At 41.2% G+C, this 21679-nt stretch overlaps 2 protein-coding genes across 2 annotated transcripts; both read right to left on the reverse strand.

Moving 5' to 3' along the window:
- Window positions 1-11967: 11967 nt before the first annotated feature.
- On the reverse strand, window positions 11968-16175 carry LOC101168429 (polyunsaturated fatty acid lipoxygenase ALOX8-like). Its single transcript, XM_023958836.2, has 10 exons — window positions 16073-16175; window positions 15705-15871; window positions 15460-15603; window positions 14917-15120; window positions 14747-14833; window positions 14499-14668; window positions 14118-14239; window positions 13915-14015; window positions 12403-12573; window positions 11968-12255 (listed from the first exon to the last, which is right to left on the reverse strand). The coding sequence occupies exons 1-10, from the start codon at window positions 16173-16175 to the stop codon at window positions 12076-12078; spliced, it is 1449 nt and encodes a 482-aa protein (XP_023814604.2). The 3' UTR covers window positions 11968-12075.
- Window positions 16176-16252: 77 nt separating this feature from the next.
- LOC105358187 (arachidonate 12-lipoxygenase, 12R-type-like) lies at window positions 16253-18886 on the reverse strand. Its single transcript, XM_011493745.3, has 5 exons — window positions 18785-18886; window positions 18522-18698; window positions 18222-18423; window positions 18047-18128; window positions 16253-16376 (listed from the first exon to the last, which is right to left on the reverse strand). Exons 1-5 carry the CDS (start codon window positions 18839-18841, stop codon window positions 16259-16261), a joined length of 636 nt encoding a protein of 211 aa, XP_011492047.2. The 5' UTR covers window positions 18842-18886; the 3' UTR covers window positions 16253-16258.
- Window positions 18887-21679: the final 2793 nt, after the last annotated feature.

The following is a 21679-nucleotide window of genomic DNA, read 5'->3' on the forward strand; positions in this document are numbered from 1 at the left end:
GGAGCTCCAGAATGGACAAGAAAAAACGACGAGAATGGCTCGAGCAGGGCGTTGCTCACGAGGCGGTCGCTCGTGCCAGGCGGTGGCACGTGCTCGGGCCCGCTAAATGCTACTTGTAGCTTTAATTATCTTTTGAACTTTCTTCTGAGGCAGGCAGAGCAAGAGAAGAATGCGCACACTGCAAACATCGTGCCATTGTACTACGTCTAACAAGTATTTTAAAAATAAAAGAGTATAGTAAATAACTAAAATAAGAAATGATTCTCACATCTTTCATGGGCCATGCCTAAATTAAAGTATATAAACGTAGAATTTTCTGACTGCGATACCCTCCCCCACAAAAATGAAAAAAATGTGGTATAACATTTTCAATTCTACTCCGTAACATTATAAGCTACACATAAAACAACCCTGAAAACTAGATGGGTGAGTTAACAAATCCATGACAACATTAAGTATTGGGTCATCTCCTAAACTCTCTTCAGCATTTGTCTGCCTCTTTGTTTTTCCCATGGCAATAATAAGTGACTGTCCATATGTCCATTGATAGTAAAGGGGTGATTGGTCCATAGACGTATTGGTGCCCCCCCCCAAAATCTTCACAAAAGGGACAAGGAAATTACCTGTTTACACCCATCATTATACATCATTATATTTTTTTAAATATTTAACACCATGCATTATTGTTTTTCATTAACGTTGCGTACATTACTCACTTTAAATCTCTACTTTGTATCTTTATTATAGCCCATATCTGGATTAATTTAAACTCAATTTACTGTCCAGAAAATCAGCATCATTTTTATATAGATGCCTAATCATTAACATTCGGGCTATCTCTCTAACTGAAGTGTAAAATCTGTTGGACAAAAGCTGTAACAGTAGTAAAGCTGCTAAGCTGACCCATATGCTTTACTTTACCATTATGACTCTAGCATTTGTTTTCACAAAAAGGGTACATGAGGGGTGATGGTCTGATGTAGGGGTCACTGTTGACTTCTGAGGATGCCCTCACACCGGATGAAAAACTCTTTAGCTGATCATACCAAGCTGATCATACTGTATGTGTAGATCCTTCTGGGCTGTTGGATCCTTGTTGATCTCCCTCTCCATGCTCTAACATCCTCTTCATCTTCAAGCATGTCATCTGGTTCACCACCAACTGCCTCAACCTCTTCTGCTACTGGGGTCGTTCCTCCTCTTGTTCTTCCTCATTATTATTTTCAGGCATTTGAATCTTCTCAACCGTTTCAACAAGCATGTCATCTTCAGGATGAAATTCATCTGCATCTGCATTGAGAGGAAAGTCATTTAGCGTTGCACTTGTCAATATGTGATACTCATCTTCACTGGAACTGTTTGCATCGGTTTGGTAAGTATCACGCGTCCCTAGATGGGGACCCTTGATGTATTTCTCTTTCAGGTTACGTCCTCCAACTTCCGATTCTTCCACTAGATAGGGACATGGTAGTACAAGATTTCTATGTAGCACTCGTTCCCTTCCCTCTGCAGAGGTTTGATGACATATACTGGGCTGTCAGGGCTTTTCCTTCCGCTGACTACATAGATTGTATCCTCCCAGAAATTTCTTGGCTTCCCAGGGCCTCCTCTTGGTGTGAGGTTCTCACCATGCTCACCTGGTTTAAGAGTGGAGCTCCATACTTGTCTGTTATAATTTTGCTGCCCTCTTTTAGTCCTTTTTCTCATATGTGCCTTGGCAATAGCATAGGCTTCTTTCATAGTCTCCCGCCATTTCTCTGCATAGCCGGAATGTGCTCGGGTCCCCTTTTTTCACTTTTTGGAAACAAAAGGTCCACTGGCAATGTTGGTTCACACCCAAAGAGAAGGAAGAATGGAGAAAAGCCTGTAGCCTCATGCACTGTGGAGTTGTAAGCATGGATGACTTTGCTAAGATGTCCTTTCCACCGAAATTTCTGTCTCCTCCAGAGTGCAGAGCATACCAATCAGTGTTCTGTTGAAACACTCTGCAGGGTTTGCTTGGGGATGGTAAGGAGAGGTGTGAGATGGGCGGATAGATCAGTAGCTTTGCAGCTTTTGGAAAAGGTGATTTTCAAATTCTATTCCTTGATCATGGTGGATCTTTGATGGGAATCCAAATCTCATAAGGAAATCATCAAAGAGCTTTTTAGCTGCTGTCCTCCCAGACTTATCTCTAGTTGCATATGCTTGGGCATATTTTGTGAAATTATCAAAAACAAATAGAATGTGTTCTTCACCTCCCTTACTTTTTTTCAGGTATAAGTAGTCGATTGATATAATTTCAAATGGTGCATATGTCCCAATGCTTTGGATTGGTGTTTGAATTGTGCGGTTGGGTCTCTTTCTTTTTACGCAGCGGCACATGTGGGTAACATGGTGTTTAATCTCTTGTCTGAACTTGGGCCTTTAGAAACGTTCTCTGGTGAGTGCAATCACTCTGTCAGCACCTAAATAACCCATCTTTTTACAATTTTTTTTTTACAGTTTTTTACAATTTGTACATTTAAAAAAAGAAATTGACAACGGCGGGTTGCCTAAGGAACCGAGCATTTGCAGTTGACCACATATTTTTTGTATGTTTTATTTTTATTATTGCGATTATTATTATTATTATTATTAGTAGTAGTAGTAGTATTTCATATTTATTTATTTATTATGAATCTAATTTTCGATAATGATTTCAATAATAATTGTAATTATAATATTTAATAATTTAATATTCTTAATTAATTTAATATGAATGTCATGTTTTATGTCCTTTTTTGATGTTAAATAGATCATTTCTGAATGTCTTTTTTTGCTGCCACAGATATATGAAGTTTCCCCATTGTGGGATTAATAAAGTCATATCTATTATCTATCTATCTCCTCATGCAGGTGTTGATAAATGGTGTGTTTCAGGGACTATGGCACAACCAGCTGTGTTCTCGTCTGCGGGGCCACTCTCCTAAGAGTTGTCCAACAGCTTGGCTCTCTGTCATTTTGTCTTTAGATTTTAACATGGACTGTGTTCTTTTGAGACTCAAAACTCTTCTCACTGTTAGGTCAGAATTTTGGGCTGCTTTCAAGTCTGTTGCTGAAATAGGCTGGATAGACCCAGACATGTCGCTTTCCTCTGGTAGTGCATCTGTATTGCAGGTGACAGCCAAAATCCAGTCCACTTCACCTGTTCGTTTTGGTTCCAACGCTTTTCCAATGAATTTAATGACGTCCTGTTAACACTCAATTGTGCACTCTTGGATGATTTTCTCAATAGACTTTGGTCTCCGAGACAAAAAATTGACATCTTCATTAGCTGACCCTGGCCTATACCTAATAGTAAATCGGTAATCCAACAACTCTGCCACCCAGCGATGTCCTGTGGCATTGAGTTTGGCTGATTTGATAACATTATGTCAGCGGTTTGTTGTAACTGTAAACAACAAAATGGGGTGCACGAAACAGGCAGTCACAGAAGCGCTCTGCTGTTGCCCACTTGAGTGCAAGAAACTTCAACTTCCCAGAGTGTAACTTGTAGTTTTTCTCTGCAGCTGTCAATGTTCTAAACCCATAGGCAATGACTCTGAGTACTCCATCTTGTCGCCGATACAGAACCGCACCCAGGTCTTCTTCTGATGCATCCACGTGCAGGATGAACGGTTTTTCCAAATCAGGACTATGCTGATGTGGCCCTCGGTGAAAATGAGTTTGACACCCCTGCCCTATTACATTAAACCCAGTGATGGGGCGTTCAAGGTCATTTTGCAACAGGGTAAATTCAATTCCAATCCCTCCTTCATATGGAATTGCAGTTCCATTAGCAGCTGAAAGATTTAATGCTCATTCTTCAAGCAATTCTACAACTGGTGTCACGTCAGTGTCTGGAAGGTATGTTTTCTTCCAGTGTGCTCCCACAATTGATACTTGTGACCCTGTGTCCCAAAGCACTGTGGTGTCAACGCCACCAAGGGAGGCTCGGATTAAACATTTCTTCCCTACTAGCTTGGCTGTTTGCTGCTGCTTACCAGTAAGGGATATTCTCTGGTTGAGCTCCTCCACATGGCTCATCTTTACTCCAGCATGTGATTGAATTTCGATCTTGTTGGTGGAAGCTGCAACATTTTTGGTGCGACAACCAGCTGTTCAATGATCTGTGCTCCCACACAAGTAACAGTATCCTTGTTTCTGGATGGGGCTTCCAGCTTCGTTGATCGTTTTTTGATTGCTTCTCCATCAGTTTGTCACGTTTCATTGTTTCAGTATGTTTGCTCTCTTTTTTTGGCTCTTGTGGCCAAATATTTTCATCCAATGTTGTTAAATGTTGTTGAATGTTGTTGTCATTAAATGTTGTTGAAAGCATGTTCCTTCTTTCCATTTCCAGGCGGTATGCAGCTATCATTCCTTCCAGGAGTACCTCATCCGTTACCAGTGGGTTTTGCAGATATGGTTTTAAATCAGCTCGGATGATGTCATCTTGAAGACCAGTAATGATTGATTGAAGGAACTGATTTTGGATTAATTCTGAACTGTATTTCAATCCAGCCTCTTTCTGAGACTTTCTGTGGCAATCTTTTTCAATGTAACGTGTCCGTAATATTTGCAACATCTGCTCTCCAGGTAACTTTTTAATTTTGTCCCTGGGGAAATGGCTTAATGATGGCCTCCACAACTTCTCCTTCATCATATGGCTTTTTCAGAGCTCTGTGAATTTGTCTTTCAAGACTGGCATATCCTAATTTATCTTTTTGGTTTGGTTCTCCAATCTGTCCTATAATTTTCAGATTTTAATTGTAAAATAGGTGGATAAATCTTTTTTCTTTTCTTTTTTTGAGTAATGGTAACTGTTTCAGATGTTTGACCCTGGGACTGACTCATTTTCTCTGACTGCACTTTTGGATGCAGCGCCATTTCCTGCCACGGGGTGGTGCTGAGACGCCGTTTTCTTTGAATGAAACTCAGTGCTCTCTTCTTTTTCTTTTAGCTCATCAATCTTGTCATTAAATTCAAGTAGCAAAGACGTTCCTTCATCTTCAAGTGATGTGACTTCTTCACTTTCTATGAACTGCAGGATTTGTCTCCTCAGCTTACGAGGTAGGTCTTTCTCACGCTCGCTGACAGGAACCCCAAGTGATTGACAGGCTTCGTTTAACTGACAACACAGACAACCTCATTAGCTTTTCCTCTATTTCCTCATAGACATTCTCCCATGCAGCTGACATCTTTACACTGGTAGACGTGGTCGCAGAATCTTTATCTTTGCCGTTTTCGTTGTTGCAAAACAATGTCGAACACTTTAGCAGGCTGGCATCATGGCGGTCACTCACGTGTCTTTTTGAATGAGCCTCGTTGCAGAAAGCACACTGACCAACCAGGCGGAAACACCAAATTTATATTGCACCCTTGAAAATAGACAGGACTTTGTTTTCTTTTTGGCAACTTTATTCACCCGGATTGTGTATATTTTTATCTTTTGTACTTTTTTCTGAGGCAGCCAGAGCAAGAAAGGAAACGTGATGGCATACACATCTAAGCGCATCTAATCCTGCACATGAATTGATTCTCACATCTTTCATGGGCCTTGCCTGAATTAAAGTAAATAACTGTAGAATTTTCTGGCTGCAATAAAAGCTGAAGCACTTCCCTCTCACTTTTCAGCACGAGATGCAGAATGAGTAGTGTTAACTGAAGCGTGCAAGTTAATGAAAGATAAAGATGTCACAATTTACACAGACAGTTATGGTGTCAATATAGGATTCAAGGATTCAAGATTCAAGGATTCAAGAGGTTTTTATTGCCATATTCTGTGTAGCTACACAGAGTAGGAATTTGTTTCGGTGCAAATGTGCAACATAAAACAGAAGAACAGTAAGCAACAAAATTTTTACACAATGGACAGAACAAAAAATATAAATAGAGTCAGTAGTGCAAGGAGTGACAAAACAGTGCAAACTGAGAATGTTCAAGGTGCAGGTAGTGGGCTGGTGACTGATTGGACATTGACGTGAAATTTAGGGGGGGGGGGGTTACAGGGCATTTAAGAGTCTGACTGCAGAGGGAAAGAAACTGTTCTTGTGTCTGGAGGTTCTGGTCCTGATGGACCTTAGCCTCCTGCCTGAAGGGAGTAGTTTCAGTAGGGAATGTCCAGGGTGGGAAGGGTCGTCAGCTATCCGGCCTGCACGTCCCCGGGTTCTGGAGACATATAGTTCCTGGACAGATGGGAGGCTGCAGCCGATCACCTTCTCTGCTGAGCGCACAATACGCTGTAGCCTGTTAATGTCCCTGGTTGTGGCACTAGTGTACCACACGGTGATGGAGGAGGTGAGGATGGACTCAATGATGGCCGTGTAGAACTGCACCATCATCTGGGCCGGCAGCCGGGCTTTCTTCAACTGCCGCAGGAAATACATCCTCTGCTGGGCCTTTTTGAGGAGAGAGCTGATGGACGGCTCCCACTTGAGGTCCTGCGTGATATGGTGCCGAGGAAACAGACAGAGTCCACAATAGTGATGGTAGAGTCTGTCAGGATGAGAGGGGATGAGGGGGCTGTGACTTTCCTGAAGTCCACTATCATCTCCACTGTCTTCTGAGTGTTCAGCTCCAGGTTGTTGATGCTGCACCACGAACCCAGCCGGTCCACCTCCCTCCTATAGGCAGACTCATCATCATTAGAGATGAGTCCGATGAGGGTGGTGTCATCTGCAAACTTGATCAGTTTGACAGAGTCATGGCTGGAGGTGCAGCAGTTAGTGTACAGGGAGAAGAGTAGAGGGGAAAGTACACAGCCCTGTGGAGTTCCTGTGCTGATGCATTGGGTGGTGGAGACATTCTTCCCCAGCCGCACACACTGCCTCCGGTCCATAAGGAAGTCACTAATCCACCTACAGGTGGAGTCAGGCACGTTGAGCTGGAGGAGCTTTTCCTGGAGCAGAGAGGGGAGGATGGTATTGAACGCAGAGCTGAAGTCCACGAACAGGATCCTAGCATAGGTTCCCGGGGAGTCCAGATGCTGCAGGATGAAGTGGAGGGCCAGGTTGATAGCGTCGTCTACAGACCTATTGGCTCTGTAGGCGAACTGCAGAGGGTCCAGGAGGGGGGAGGTGAAGGATTTGAGGTGGGGGAGGACCAGACGCTCGAATGACTTCATGACTACAGACGTAAGTGCCACAGGCCTGTAGTCATTGAGGCCAGTTATGCGGGGCTTCTTGGGGACAGGGACGATGGTGGACAGTTTGAAGCAGGCCGGGACGTGGCAGGACTCCAGGGAGGTGTTGAAAATGTCTGTGAAGACCGCTGCCAGTTCGCCTGCGCAGTGTTTCAGGGTGGCAGGCGAGATGCCGTCCGGACCCGGAGCCTTCTGTGGGTTTTGCTTCCGGAAAAGCTTAAGCACCTCCTCTTCTGTCACTGAGAGGACAGTGGTGGGGGAGAGGTGGTCTGGGGGGGTCATACTGTCCTCAGTGATAGTGGTGGGGGAGGAAAGTGGCACCAGAGTTGTTGAGGAAACCTGTTCAGTGAGGGGGGAGGAGGAGGGTTGTGGGACCTCAAACCTGGCATAAAAGGTGTTAAGCCTCTCAGCCAGTTGTAGGTCGTCAGCAGCATGTTGGGCTCTGGGCTTGTAGTTGGTGATTTGCCTAAGCCCTCTCCAAACAGAGGTGACGTCGTTGACAGAGAATTGCTCTTCCAGGCGTTTATTGTACCGAGTTCTCGCCTGTTCCACCTCTTTAGAGAACTGGTACTTAGCAGCCTTATAGCTCTCTTTATCTTTAGCTCTGTAGGCTGCTTCTTTCTCCTTCCTCAGCTGTCTCAGTCTGGGTGTGAACCAGGGTTTATCATTGTTATAACTGACCCTGGTTTTTGTTGGGATGATGCTGTCCTCACAAAACTGGATGTATGACGTCACAGTGTCTGTGTAATCATCCAAACTGTCTGTGGCAGCTCTAAACACATCCCAGTCCGTTGTGTCCAGACATGTGCGAAGCTCCTCCACAGCCTCGCTGGTCCACATCTTGGAAGTTCTCACTGTTGGTTTGGAGAGCTTCAGCTTTTGTCTGTATGCGGGGATGAGGTGAATCAGGGCGTGGTCCGAGAAGCCGAGAGCCGCGCGGGCCACGGCTCTGTAAGCCCCGCTGACTGTTGTGTAGCAGTGATCCAGCCTGTTCTGCTCTCTTGTTGGGCATTTGACAAACTGTTTGTATCTAGGGAGCTCCTTGCTCAGATTCCCTTTATTAAAATCCCCGAGGATAATGATTAAAGAGTCCGGAAAAGTTCGTTCCACACAGAGAATCTGCTCCGCGAGCGCGCGCTGGGCCTCGTGCACGTCCGCGCTCAGCGGGATGTAAACAGGGGCCAGAATGAATGAAGCAAACTCGCGTGGAGAGTAGAATGGTTTGCAGTTAGTGAAGATGTATTCCACCGAAGGAGAACAGTGCGTGGAGATTACAGTCACATCCGAACACCAGGCGTTGTTGATGTAAAAGCAGACACCTCCACCTCTGGACTTTCCTCCCGAGAAGTCCCGATGTCTGTCCGCACGGAGAAGCTGGAATCCTTCCAAATGAAGCGCGCAGTCCGGGATCTGCTCATTGAGCCACGTCTCCGTGAAGCACAGGGCACAAGAGGAAGAAACGTCCCTGTTCTGACGCATCAGCAGTGCCAGTTCATCCATTTTGTTGCTGAGTGAGCGAACGTTGGAGAGGAAGATTCCAGGTAAGGGCGAACGTGCGCCCCGTCTCTGGAGACGCACGAGCACTCCCGCGCGCTTCCCTCTCCTCCGGCGTCTCACTTTTGCTCTTAAAAAGTGGACCAAATCTGCCGCAGCTGCCAAAAAAACAGGTAGTAAATCTGACGGAGTTGAAGTTCTGATGTAAGAAGCTCTTCACGGGTGTAAGAGCACGCTGACACACGATTTACGAACAATAACAAACATAACACAGAGCACACTAGCACCAGGGCGACCATCCTCGGCGCCATCTAGAGACATCATCCAAGTGGCGCTGTTTTACTGCGCCTAAAGAATTGCGCAGTAAAACAGCAAAACTGCGGATCAAAACCCCAAATCTGAGAATCAAATGCCAATACGCTTGTTCTACAGTACACAGTATACAGTCAGTATTGGCACAACAGGGGGATGCTGAACTCTGCTGGAAAACTCGTCAGGCACGCAAAACTCAAGAGATGCTCCTAGCAGTACAGTTACCGAAAACACTGGCAGTATGCAAATGTGCAGAAGACACAACAGGAAAAGACGCATTTGCAGACAAAACAGCAAAAGAAGCTGCTCAAAAACAAATACAAACATTAGTTATGGAGGAGCAAACCCTAGTAGATGACGCTACTCTTAAAGAAATGCAACAACAAACACCAGAAAACGAAAACACACCCTGGAAAAAAATGTCACGAAACTAAAAGATGGGATCTGACATGAAAACAAAACAATTTTTACCAAAAATGTGTAGAAATGGGCACCAATATTGACACATGGGATTACCCATGTTTCAACAGGGGGAACATGCAGAGCACTAAACAGATATTGTACAACAAATGGATTTAATTCTTATTCGAATATATTTGTGCAAAGCATGTTTAATCTATGCCAAGCATAATGCGAAAGGAAATCTAAGGCCTAGTAGGGAAGGAAATTCTGCCTGGTCATTATAGATGCATTCTCTGAACGGATGGAACTTTTTCCAACAATACTTCCTGATGCATTTACAGTAGCGACAGCTTTATGCAAAGACATAATACACCATTATGATATTCCTGAAAGAATTTACAGCGATGATGGGTCTCATTTTGTAAATCAAACGATATAAAATTTTGGAATAATGTTTCACATAAATTAAAAAAATCACTGTACACATCATCTCTAAAGCGCAGGGTTAGTTGAAGAAATGAATGGAACCATTAAAACAGATTAAAGAAATCAATGGATGAAACCAAAAGAGCATGGACACAATGTTTGGATTTATTAAAAATGTTTATTAATATTGCAAGTACAACAGACACAAAGAAGCTAATTCTACCAGTGAAGTTAATCAGACAAGTGTTAGTGAATAACTTGTATAGCGTGTACCCCCACAAATGGAACTCTAGGCAAAAATGAGAAATCTGCTTGGCAGAAAATCACGTTGCAGCTGGGTTTGAAGCCCTGTTGGTGGTGTAGGATGGGCAAAAACAAAAAAATTATCCACTTCCCAGCTTGGCAAGCAGGGGGCATAAAACATCTAGAGCATATAATTATTGATAGAAGATTCATAACTCCCCAGGAACTTCAAGACAAACATGGAATATATAACTTCTTGGAATATCAGCAACTTAAATCAATTATTACTAAAAAGTTTAAATACAGAGACAACGATTTAAAGCTACCAGATGTAGTTACCACTCTGATGAATTTCTCAATGAATAAAACTCTCTCCAAAATATACAAACTTTTATGTAATTTAGATAACAATATTTCACTTCCGACAACAAAATGGGATGCGGATTTGAGCATCAGCACAGATGAAAGTTTTTGGTCAGAACTTTGTCTAAACACATTTAAAATGACAAAAAGTCCAAATTTGCAGCTAATCCATTTCAAAACTCTTCACAGAATTTACTACACTGGACAGAGGATGTTCAAGATGGGTCTCAGTAACTCAGACATTTGTCAGCACTGTGACAGTAATCTACCCGACAATTACATGCATGCACTATGGTTCTGCACGCCTGTCCAGGCTCTCTGGCAGCAGGTATGTGCCGATCTATCAGTCTGGCTTAAGGTTTCAATCACAGCTTCACCGTCACTTTGTGTGCTTGGTGACATGAGTGCCATCGATGTAGAAGGAGGATTAGGCTCTATCATTTTCACAACTCTTTGTATTGCTAAAAAAACTATTTTAATAAATTGGAAAAGCAAGAAAAAAAGAAAGAAAGTGTCAGCCCAAAGTTCAAGTAACTTTGAAAGAATTCAGTCTCTCTGGTCTCCCATAGCTAACTCCATGACTTAGGGGGTGGGGGGCCTGGTCGTCGCTGCTCCTTGCCTTTCTGTCGTGGTTCGGGGTAGGGGTCGGGCGGTGGGGACTCCGTTGGTCGGGGGTCGGGTCCGGTGCCTGGGTGGGGCTGGGTGGGGCAGGCTGGGGCGCTGCGCGGTCTCCTGGGCTTGGGTGTGGGCATGTGTGGTGGGGGCGGTTGTTCTCTACCTGTTCCCGTGTGTCGTTGGGGGCTTCTGGCTGCCGAGGCTGCTGCGGTGGGGGTCTTGGTGTGGGGGTGGCTGGTCACTCCCCCTCCTTCTTTTCACATTCCACCATCCATTTTAGAAGAACATAAACACTCACCTGAGCACAGGTGTTAGCTCACCTTTGCACAGTTTGCGTGATTGAACGAAATATTTCCCACTAGTTGGTTTGAAGGCATAAGTATGCGTGTGTGAACACTATTTGTAGTCTTTACATGTTGACATGTGGATATTTTTTGCAGCTAACAGGTGTGTTTATAACATTTGAGTGTGTTTGTGGACAGGCCCCGCCCCTTTGAGATTTGCATTACATTTGAACTTTACCGTAAAAATAAACACCAAGCAGCTTGTTGCTTTATGCCGCTTCATGGTTTTACCCCCCCCCCTCCTATGATCACCCTCCTACCCCCCCTCTCTCAAACATCTTTCTGTCTTCTTCCCTTCTTTCCTTTTCCGTCCGGTCCAACACAAAAGATTTTCAAAAACGATCAGAATGAATAAAGTTTGGCCTTGATTACAAAAGGGGTTTATTCAGTCATACCTTTGGTTTGTCTGAAGATTAATAACCCCTGTTATTAAAGTAAAATATGTCCAACACAAGAGGCCCTCAGCTCTCAACTGTCTGCCCAGCTGTTGGACAGGACAAGTTAAAAATAAATAAATAAATAAAAAGAGCCAGTGAGGGCTTGCTGTTAAGTTTAAAGGTTTGAAAGAATAATGTTAATTTTCGTGTGATGAATACAGAATCAAAATAAACACATCAAACCATATTCTTTGTTTTCTGCTTTTAATTAATGACATGCAATGCTGTATTTGACCCACGGTTCAGGATCACATTTAGATTTTGGCCTTTAGAGCAGAAAAGTTTGGGCACCCCTGCTCTAGATGCTCACACTGTTCTCCACCTTTTCTGGGTCCAGGTAGGTGTACGGCAGATCCAGACCTTCGTTTCTTTTCTGGATCTTTTTACTCAACTTTCTGAGGTTCTTTTGGAAATTGAGGATGTTTTCACAAGGAATGTTTTCGGTGAAATACTTCCGTTTGAAATCCGGAAGCGAGATCTGAGGAGAGAAAAGACATTTTGTTTCAGCAAAAGATTTCTTTGGACATAAAGAACTTTTACTTTCTAATTTCTTTTTCGGTTATAGTTTTAAATAAAGTTTTATATAAAAATTCATTTTCATTCATATCAAGTTGTGTCCACTTACTGAGTCACAGGCCTGTGTGCTGAGCACATAGACAGTTTCCATGCCTTTCACTATTGTTTCCATGTCAGGGAGTGTCTTCAGGATGGTGGCCTCATCCACAGTGTTCTTTTTGGTGGGTGGGGGCTCCTCCATGGTGGAGGGGCCGTTGGGCATCCAGCCATAAAAGTCCAACTGCAAGGATTATAATATTTCCATCAAAAACATAAATAAGTTTGGTTTTCTGCAGTATCCCTGCTCATCTGTGTTCAAACCAACTATTTAACACTTTTTTATGCAGCCATAACCTACATAATTAGGCAATTAAAGTTTTCTGTTGTTTCTGGGATTTATTCTATGTTTTCAGAGATCCTCTCTCTGAACATGGACTGTTTCTGCTGTTCTGTGGTACAAGAACAAACATTTGTTGGTTCTTATTATAAAGAAATGAATATTAAATGTTAATATCTTGTTGTTTGCACAAAGGACTTTCTCTTTGGTTCCTTTGTTTCGTTTACGATGAATGAACTGAATATTTCACCTTTCATCCAATGGCAGCCAACAGCTTATAAAATACACACAAGAAGATATTTGTCCTCCAGACAATATTTCTTTATAGACATGGATAGAACACTCTTCTTGTGTATACATTATTCATGTAAACAAATGAAAGTATGCAGATGTGTTCAGCACACATTTGATCTTTAGTAACTATTTCTGGTATTTTCCAACTTCAGCTTCTTGTGCTTTAATCAGTGTTATCAAATGTTGCCTGTGAAAATGATCATAAAAATAAAATAAATGATTTTACTTACATTTTTTTCCCACTTACTCTCATGTTATTTTTAAAAGCAAACATTCAAAAAAGTGTTTGTCCTTACTATTAGAATCCATAATGCGTTGATCCTTCTCCACATAAAGCTCTATGATCTGTTGGAAAGTCTTATTCTCCTTTAGTTTATATGAGTTTCTCACTCTCATAGTCTACAGTGTAGCTACAGCGTCTGCCCCCTGCTGGTGAGGCATACCTCACCTGAAGCCTTTTTCTGCGGGTCTACAGCAGCATTTTTAGCACACGTCTCTGTTAACATTGAGTCCTGCCATCAGACATGAGGCACAACGCTTCAGAGCCTCACCTGGAGATTCAGCTCCGTCTGTCATCGCGCAACACTCAAATTCTGGGATTTTACCCTCAGAAACTGTGGAAAACGGGTTGAGTTGACTGAACATATTTAACACAGACCAGTTGGAAAATTATATTGACTTAATTTACCTTTTTCTATTTTATCACGATTATGACAGGTGAAGCTGAGCCTCACTTGCCTCATCTGACCGCACGTCGCTGGTAAAAACATTCTGTGTCCTATTCCCTACAGTTTTTATTTTACACTTAACTAGAACATTCCAGATATTTTTGCAGCCAAAAAAAGATTGTTGGAGAAATTCAGGGCTGTGACTGGGACTTTGTTTACTTGTTTTTTGTAATTTTGTTCTGAAAACATGAACACAGAACCACAAACTGAGTTTCTGACTCACCTGTCCAGAGTTCACAGCTGCATGCTGGGCAGAGCAGGTGAACATCACCATGGTAACAAACTTGAACAGCTCCTGTTTAGTTTTAAATTTCTGTGGGATTCCTGAAGATTGAAGAAAAACCTGCATCACTTTTAGATGTTTAAGCTTACATTGAGTCAGAAGATTTAAGTAGCAGCTGAAAGTAACTGAGAGGATTTACTCACCAGTTCCTGTTTTACTCAGAAATCCATGTTCAAAGATTTCCTGGATCCATTCCTGCAGTTCCTTGTCATTTTCAACGTCGCTGTCGTCCTTATAGTAGTAGCTGAGAGTATCCTTCACAAAGCTTTGAGAAACAGAAACAGTCAGCAACATGTTTTCTACTTTAAACACTACTGTCTTTAAAAACTTCTCAGTCAAACATGTTAAGGTTTTTTTTTTAATGTTCATTCCTGTTTGAAACAATGAATAAGACTCTACTTATTATGTAGCCACATGGAAGAACTGTAAGGAAATGTGAGGTTTATTTTCTACCTCACAGTACTCCCTCTGTACTGTCTGTCTCTAACATGGACTATGATGACGGATAGAAACGTCCTGGAAACCTGTGCATGATGTCCCACAGCTTCAGTCCATCATCTCTGTAGTGGAAGTTTTTCACATCTTCCAGACCTCGCTCCTTGATGTCGTCAGGTATGCAGAGAGACTTGTAGGTGAGGTTGGAGAGAGATCTCTCCAGGATGGTGACCATACCATTTCCACCAGAAGCTGTAAACTACAGAACAGACAAAAAAGTTACAAACTTTCCATTGGACTTAGATGATGAAGTCGTGTGACCTTCTTCTTTACACACTTTGGTGAAAACTCCATTCTCAGAGATGAGACTCTGTCGAGCGTTGAGGTTGATCTGCAGAGTGTAGCGTGTGTGACGGATGAGGATCTGAAACAGAAATGTGCAGCAACGGTTACTGTGGAATGGAGCGTTCCAGCTCATGAAGACACTGCTGCATCAGCTTCAGGTACCTTGAAAACAGGATGAACTCTGGGTAAGTTTCTCTTTAGAGCAACGGCAAAGACCTCAGCCAGCAGGTGAGTGCGCAGCAGGTGAGAGTTGAGCTCATGCAGGTTGAAATCTGCACTTCTCACATACAGCTTTGCCAACAGCCAGTCCAGCTCAGAGTCAGAGGGAAGAAAGATGGGGTTGTCCTCTCCGGGTTTCTGCTTCAGCTGCAGAAGATCAAACACAACAAACCGACTAATGATCACTGCTGAAAGTACGAGACATTTAATCAGCTTCATCAGCAAAGTCCTTTTGTGTTCCAGATGTTTTTGTACTTTTATGTATAGAAATGATGTAAAGGAAGATCTTTAAAACCTGCCTAAAAAAGGGCTCAGGGTCTTTTCTGTGCTTGATTGGAAAGAAATTTTATCTCTTTGTTTGTTCCAAAAGATTCCAAAACAAAAGTCTTCAATTAATGTGATATAACGGTGAAAATGTAGTGTTTCCAGTTGGAATGAATGTTTCTTCTTTCCTAAAGATGCAGCTCTTGTTTCTGTCTTGTTCACCTGAATAGCGATGGGCATCATTTCATCATTGTGGTTCTTGTGGAGCAGAACCAGGGGAGCAGTCAGGTACTGCTGCTTGTCATTGATGGTGTTTGCTTCCACTCCATCCAGGATACTGTAGTCACACAGGAAAATGTTTCCTTTCTGTTGGAAATGAGAGAAAAATCAAGATGATTATCAAATGTTTTGATGTGCCAAAAAATAAGCTAGAAAAACCAAATGTGTCTGGGAGCTTTGAGATTTACCTCCATTTCAGATCCCAGGGTGTCGTTACCATCTGGGAAGACCATGTGGTTTTTGACAGGAAACTTGTCAGGCAGAGATTCGATGCGTCTGATCATCATGGGGTTGAGGCCGTTCAGAAACTGAGAGCCAAAGAAGGAGTCCTCCTTCCAGTTTTGCATGACATACTCTGTAAAAACGAAGCCCGGGTGATTTTAGTGGACTGAAACCTCTGAACTGTCAATGATTCTACATGATAGAGGAGTGTTTATAGGTTAAATTAAAACATCAAGTTTGTTTACTTTTCATGACTTACAGCAAAAATTTATGGACATTTAATATTTGCTCAAAATGACTGTGTATGAGCTGTTAGGAAAAAACAACAACATACTTGATGTTTCTGTCATAAGTTTCTTGTGCAGCTCTTCAACTTGATGCAGGTTTTTCAACTGATCCATGCCCTTAACATATTCAGTCTCTTTCAGTTTGAACATTCTATAAAGTGGAAAGAACATCATTGCTCTTTTTAGCTTATATTATTTTGAGATTTGAGAGAAAGAACATCTGGAATAAAAAATCACCCATAGGCAGATTTAATTAAAAGCTGCACGTCCTTGTAAAGAGAGAAAGTCTCATCTAGAGGCAGAACCTCAGCTTTCAGGCAATGCGGCATTCCGGCTATAAACGCCTTCCAGCTGAAAACAGAGACAGCAGAGCAAAGAGAACAATCAGCAGCTGACATCAGTTATAAAAAGAAGATATGGCATAGTATTTTGGCAAAGTATTTTGGAGTAAAACGAAAGATGAAGGCATTCAATTGAATTCAAAGTTTTGTTTTATTTTTTCATATCAGAATGGGTCTAGCTGACATTTTCTCTTCCATCTTGCTGATAAACTTTCTTTTATCTGTGTTCAAAATTTGACTAAAAAGCAGTTAGAAATGTCTTTTATTCTTTTATGTGCTGACATTATTTGTTCCAACAACCAAAATGTAAAACTCGTTTCTCAACTCATTAAATAATAACTGAGTTGTGAAAAAGATTTTTTTTTTAATATTTCATTTGTTTTATTATTTGAAAATGTTTTTAAAATAAAACAAAATTTTCACTTGAAGTTCACACCAACCAAAAATGACAACAAAAAAAACAAAATGATGCTGAATCTGTGTTAATTTTGGTCATTTTAGATTTCCGTAACTGTCGTAATTCTTTTCCAGGTAAACTTTAATAGTTCTGGATTTTGACGTTAGTGCTGTTGTGTCTGTTGTAGGGGTGTCACGATTACAGTAATTGATGAATGGATTTATTCAACCAGATCAACCGGACCTGTGCCATTATGAAATCGTTTCAAAATAAAATAAATCCATCGATCATGGAAAATACCATCTGGATTGAGACACGGTAGGTTTATTTGACTGTATCGTAAAAATGACCAAACGCATCACAGCGGACTACACACGAGTGATGTCAGCAAAACCTGATCAACTATCATTCCAGTCCAATGTGTGGACAGACTTTGAATAAAGTCATGTGACCATGCAGTGTCCTCAGGCGGTAGAGCAGGTCGTCCAACAACCTGAAGGGTTGGCAGATCGGTCCCGCTCTCCCCAGGCTAGTCTGCAGCTCACCGCTTCCCCAGGGGATGGGTCAAAATATGGAGTAGAATTTCCCCATTGTGGGATAAATAAAGTATCAATTATTATTATGAATGTTCCCTTTGGATTCTTTGGATGTGGAAAAACAACAGTGGGCTGAACTTTAGAAACTAACATGTGAATGGATTTGACATTCATTCTAGTTTACTGGTTTGTTTGGACACAGATTTCATTTAACTTGATGATCTGGAAGAAATCCAAGAATCTGGAAAACTGTTCAGTAGCAGGAATTTCTGTCTGAGTCTCACTGCTGGAAGTTTGGATGAAGAGGATCTGGATCCATCTTAAATCAGTGAATCGGATCGTTCAAAGTGAACCGATATTTACTCGTGTCAGCGACCACAAATGAGGATCTGAACTGAATTGTTGTTAAAGTGAATCGTAACATCCCTGGTCTGTTGAGTCCAGCATTTCTGCTTTTTTCTGTTCTCTGTTCTGATTGTTTCCTTATCAGTGTCAATGTCTTTCCTTGTTTAGCTGTGTCTTTTTCTTGGTGTTCAAATGTTCCTGATCAAATCCTCACTTCTTCATTTCGGTGTGGCAATTGTTGGAATAAAGTAAATCTGATTTTACACCAAAACCTGAACCATTGACCTGACGGTAAAGTGGTGGGTGAAACAAACCTTGTTCGACCATCTTTTCAATCACTGCAACTTTGTTATTCAGCAAATCTTACTTTGATAATATAGAATAGAGGCTCTGAGCTCTTACCCATAGATTTCCTTTTGGTTGTTTAGCTCCTTCTCACGAAGTGAAATGACTTCGGTTATCGTCTCTTTCTGTGGCAACATGGCTGTAAGAATCCATTAATAGAAAGGGTTATTCTGATTACAAGCTGCTATCATAAAAGACAAACATGAAGAAATGTGTAAGAAGATGCTGGAACCTTTGCCCTCTCTGAAGAAGTGCTCCTTGTCTTCAGAGATGGAGTGGTGGATGGGAAACGTGTAAACAGTTCCCAATTTAGATACCACTACCACCTTCTCATGGTACCATGGTTTTTGGAAAGGAAAGCTCCAGTATTTATCTAGTTTTATGTTCACTAGGTGTCCGAGGTCATCAGAGCATTTCACAGTGAATTTTATCTCCTGAGGTAAAGAAAAAGCATTTTTAATAAGACAGGTGAAAATCAAAGCTTATGAAAAAAAGGATTCTGGTAAACATGTGGGAGATGTGTCACACTCACATTTTTTCCAAAGAAAGGAAGATTCCAATTGGAGTATGATGTGGGTTCACTTTTGTTTTTGGTGCCTTTCAGAGTGATGTTGAGGGATTTGTACAAAGACAATGAATAGACATTGCCTTCGATGAAGATGGTCACTTTGTAGTCATTCGACATTTTTTCTCCTGAAGGTGAAACAACCTGAAAAAAGACGACGCAGATTAGTTATTCAGCTTCATGCTATCATTTCTAAGTATCCAGACCTTCTGCAGTGAGTTTTTCTTTACCTCTGAGACTGACAGCTGAAGAAACTCAGGTGAAGAACTTCTCTGAAGATGCAGCATCTCAGCAGCTTTCCTCTTTTATACACAACCTTTTAGTTGGGGGGGTTCTGATGCTGATAACCGTCGCCTCTGATGCTGAAACTCTGGGCACGTTTGAACAAGAACAGCCCCAGAACTTCCATAGAAACATGACACTCCTGACAGCTCTTTTGAAAGAGGCTGGAATAGCTGCAGGAAGAAGATGTGCTTCTGACCTGCATGAAAAGTCTCTGGGAAATTTTTATTTATTATTTTTTAGATCTTTCTGTTATTTGGAATTTGATGTTTTCTTTTTCTTTTAAGCAAATTTAAAAATGTCACCATTACTTTTTCAATGTGTTAACTGTTTTGATTGATAGATGGGATTCAGTTCTGTGGAGGACCGATAACCCGTCCGGGCTGAATCAATTTGCTCTCTTAACAGCCAATACTGGAAGCAGCATGGTGGTGTAGTGGTTAGCACTGTTATCTCCCAGTGCGAAGGCCCTGGTTCAAATCCCAGTTCTGTCCTTTCTTTATGTGTTGTGCTCAGACTGTGCCCTGCCTTCTAGCTTAAGCAAACTGTTTGGGGTTCTATGCTACAGTCAAGCCAAAACAGCAAACCGCTGGATAAATTTTAAAACTTTCATTTTTCTTTAAATAAAAACTGCCCCCCCCCCCCCCCCCAACAAAAGCATTGGCTTTTAAGATTTGCTAAGACTTTACGGATCCCCAGAGGGAAAGTTGGTTGTCACAGCAGTATACCAAGAAGTCAAACACGACACAAATTACACGAGCAAGCTAAATAAAATAGGATTAAATAAGACATTAAAGAATATGCAGGATAAAATGCGACAAATAACACAATAATAATGGAATAGAAAGTGTTATACCATGATCCGGGTGAATACTCGATTCTGATTGGCTGTTGGGTGTGCGTTAAAAAAGTGATGACCGCACGCCCCAAAAAGAAGTTCTGGTCACTTATCTTAAATCTTCTGTATCACTACACCAGCTTCTTTAAAACAAGCAGAAACAAGCAGAAACAAGCAGTAAGAGGTGAACTTTCTCTCTGAACTGATGTTTTATTCAACGCATCGGGACGATCAGCATGCATGTAGTTTGCATGTAGTCTGCAACATGTAGTCTACTTTTTGTGAAAAAAGCGGGAAAAAAAACAAGAATTAAGGACTTAAAACTGGTTAATATTTATTTCTTTTGAAAGTGACCATTGTATAAGCGGATTAATGGCCTTCAAAGTCTGCATTATCACTTTTTAACGCACTTCACGTGGGACAGTTCAGGCTTCCACGGTGTGCGTTAAAAAGTGATAATGCACACTTTGTCTGCCATTAACCCTTATGTAATCCATTTATATATAGTGTTTTTGCACAATTCAGACTGTAACTTAGAAACACTGTAAATTATTCCACTGAAAACTATTAAATCTGTTTAAGTCCTTTTGGAAATGGGATGGTGGCGACTGTTAGGGCTTTCACAACAACTGTAGAATAATTAGTCAATACATTAACTGTGTCACCACTCAGAGCGAGGGAGTTTTGGAACCCTGTTTTTGGAACAAACCATTTCTATTGAACAGCAGTAGTTTCACAGCCTGAAGAGTGACAGTTGGGAAGAACAGAGCAAGTGGGAGTGACTGAAAAGGCTGAACTTGATAAAGAAATGACAAACATGTTCAAATTTTAGGCTTAGGCTGGACAGACATGCTATTTAGTTTCACTGTGACTAAGATTAAAATGATCCTCTTTGAACTAAATGAACTGTAACTAGCATTGGTAAAAGTCTTACAGAATAGTATTTAAGTCAGTGGTCTCCAACCTTTTTAGGCCACAGACTGAAACAAACGGGGCTGAAGTTTGTGCTTAATATTTTAAAAAAATATTTAAAAAAAACTATTATTCAAATTAAAATGTTACTACAAGAAAGTCAAACATTAGTATTTTTAAAGAAAACGAAAATTCAATGAAGCAAAGTTGTTGATTTGTAAAAGTTGTTTCTGATTCGTAAAAAATTCTATAAAAGTAAAAACATGTAGTTTTTTTCATAAAATACCAATATTATACCATTATGGAAATATAGACCATGAAATGGTCTGATTTTAAAAAGAAAAAAACTCTGATCATCACAAAAATGAGACCCAGGCTGAGGTATTAATGTTTCATGTACAAAGTGCAACAGATGAAGGACATTTTAAAGTTTTCCATAAACACGTCATTATAGGAAATGTAATGCATCCTTGATAAATGGCGGTAAATATATTGAAATCTACACACAGACTAAGATTTACACAAACTGTAATTCAAACTGTTAGACCAAAAAAAAATGCGTTTAGGACACGGCTGATAATAACTTTTTCTTTTAATTAAACAAAGATTTGGTATGAAGATCATTTTCCTGCCAGAGGATCAATAACATTCTAAAAAGCTTAATTCTATTGTAGCTTAACAAATGAAGCTGGTGGTGAATGCTCACTCAGTTGAAGCCGCAGTTCTATCTGCAAAATGTCTTTGATCGGATCAAAGATCAGATCACATTTCAACTGTGTACAGAAAAGCTTTTTCCAAATATAACAAACCTTTACATACGCCACACTTTTGGGCGGAAGGAATCATTTGGACATGCACAGAACTCTCTAAAATACCTGAAGAGGAAATGAGTTCCACTGTAAACAAACCGAGCTGCCACATACAGTACAGACCAAAAGTTTGGACACACCTTCTCATTCATTTGAATGAGAAGCAAGATAATCTAAACGTGCTTTTATCATTGTTATGGTTATTATGAAGTTCACTCATCATTTTATTTTTAATCCATGTGGTCAGTGCTTTTTTTGTGGCGGAACGGAGCCAGAAGAAGGAT

The sequence above is a fragment of the Oryzias latipes genome, chromosome 9, assembly GCF_053564925.1.
Source record: "Oryzias latipes strain Hd-rR chromosome 9, Olatipes_Hd-rR_3.1".
In the NCBI taxonomy this organism is placed as follows: Eukaryota; Metazoa; Chordata; class Actinopteri; order Beloniformes; family Adrianichthyidae; genus Oryzias; species Oryzias latipes.

Bases quoted from the DNA above. Each gene is read 5' to 3' on its own strand.
- LOC105358187 (XM_011493745.3), bottom strand. From the start codon at position 18,841: ATGCTGCATCTTCAGAGAAGTTCTTCACCTGAGTTTCTTCAGCTGTCA. The intron at 18,424-18,521 runs GTGAGTGTGACA...TCTTTACCTCAG, and splicing joins TTCCTTTCTTTGGAAAAAAT to GAGATAAAATTCACTGTGAA. The intron at 16,377-18,046 runs GTAAGAGCTCAG...CTCTGTTTTCAG, and splicing joins AACCAAAAGGAAATCTATGG to CTGGAAGGCGTTTATAGCCG.
- LOC101168429 (XM_023958836.2), bottom strand. From the start codon at position 16,175: ATGTTCAAACTGAAAGAGACTGAATATGTTAAGGGCATGGATCAGTTG. The intron at 14,016-14,117 runs GTGAGTAAATCC...TTCAATCTTCAG, and splicing joins TCTGAGTAAAACAGGAACTG to GAATCCCACAGAAATTTAAA. The intron at 12,256-12,402 runs GTAAGTGGACAC...TTCTCTCCTCAG, and splicing joins GCACACAGGCCTGTGACTCA to ATCTCGCTTCCGGATTTCAA.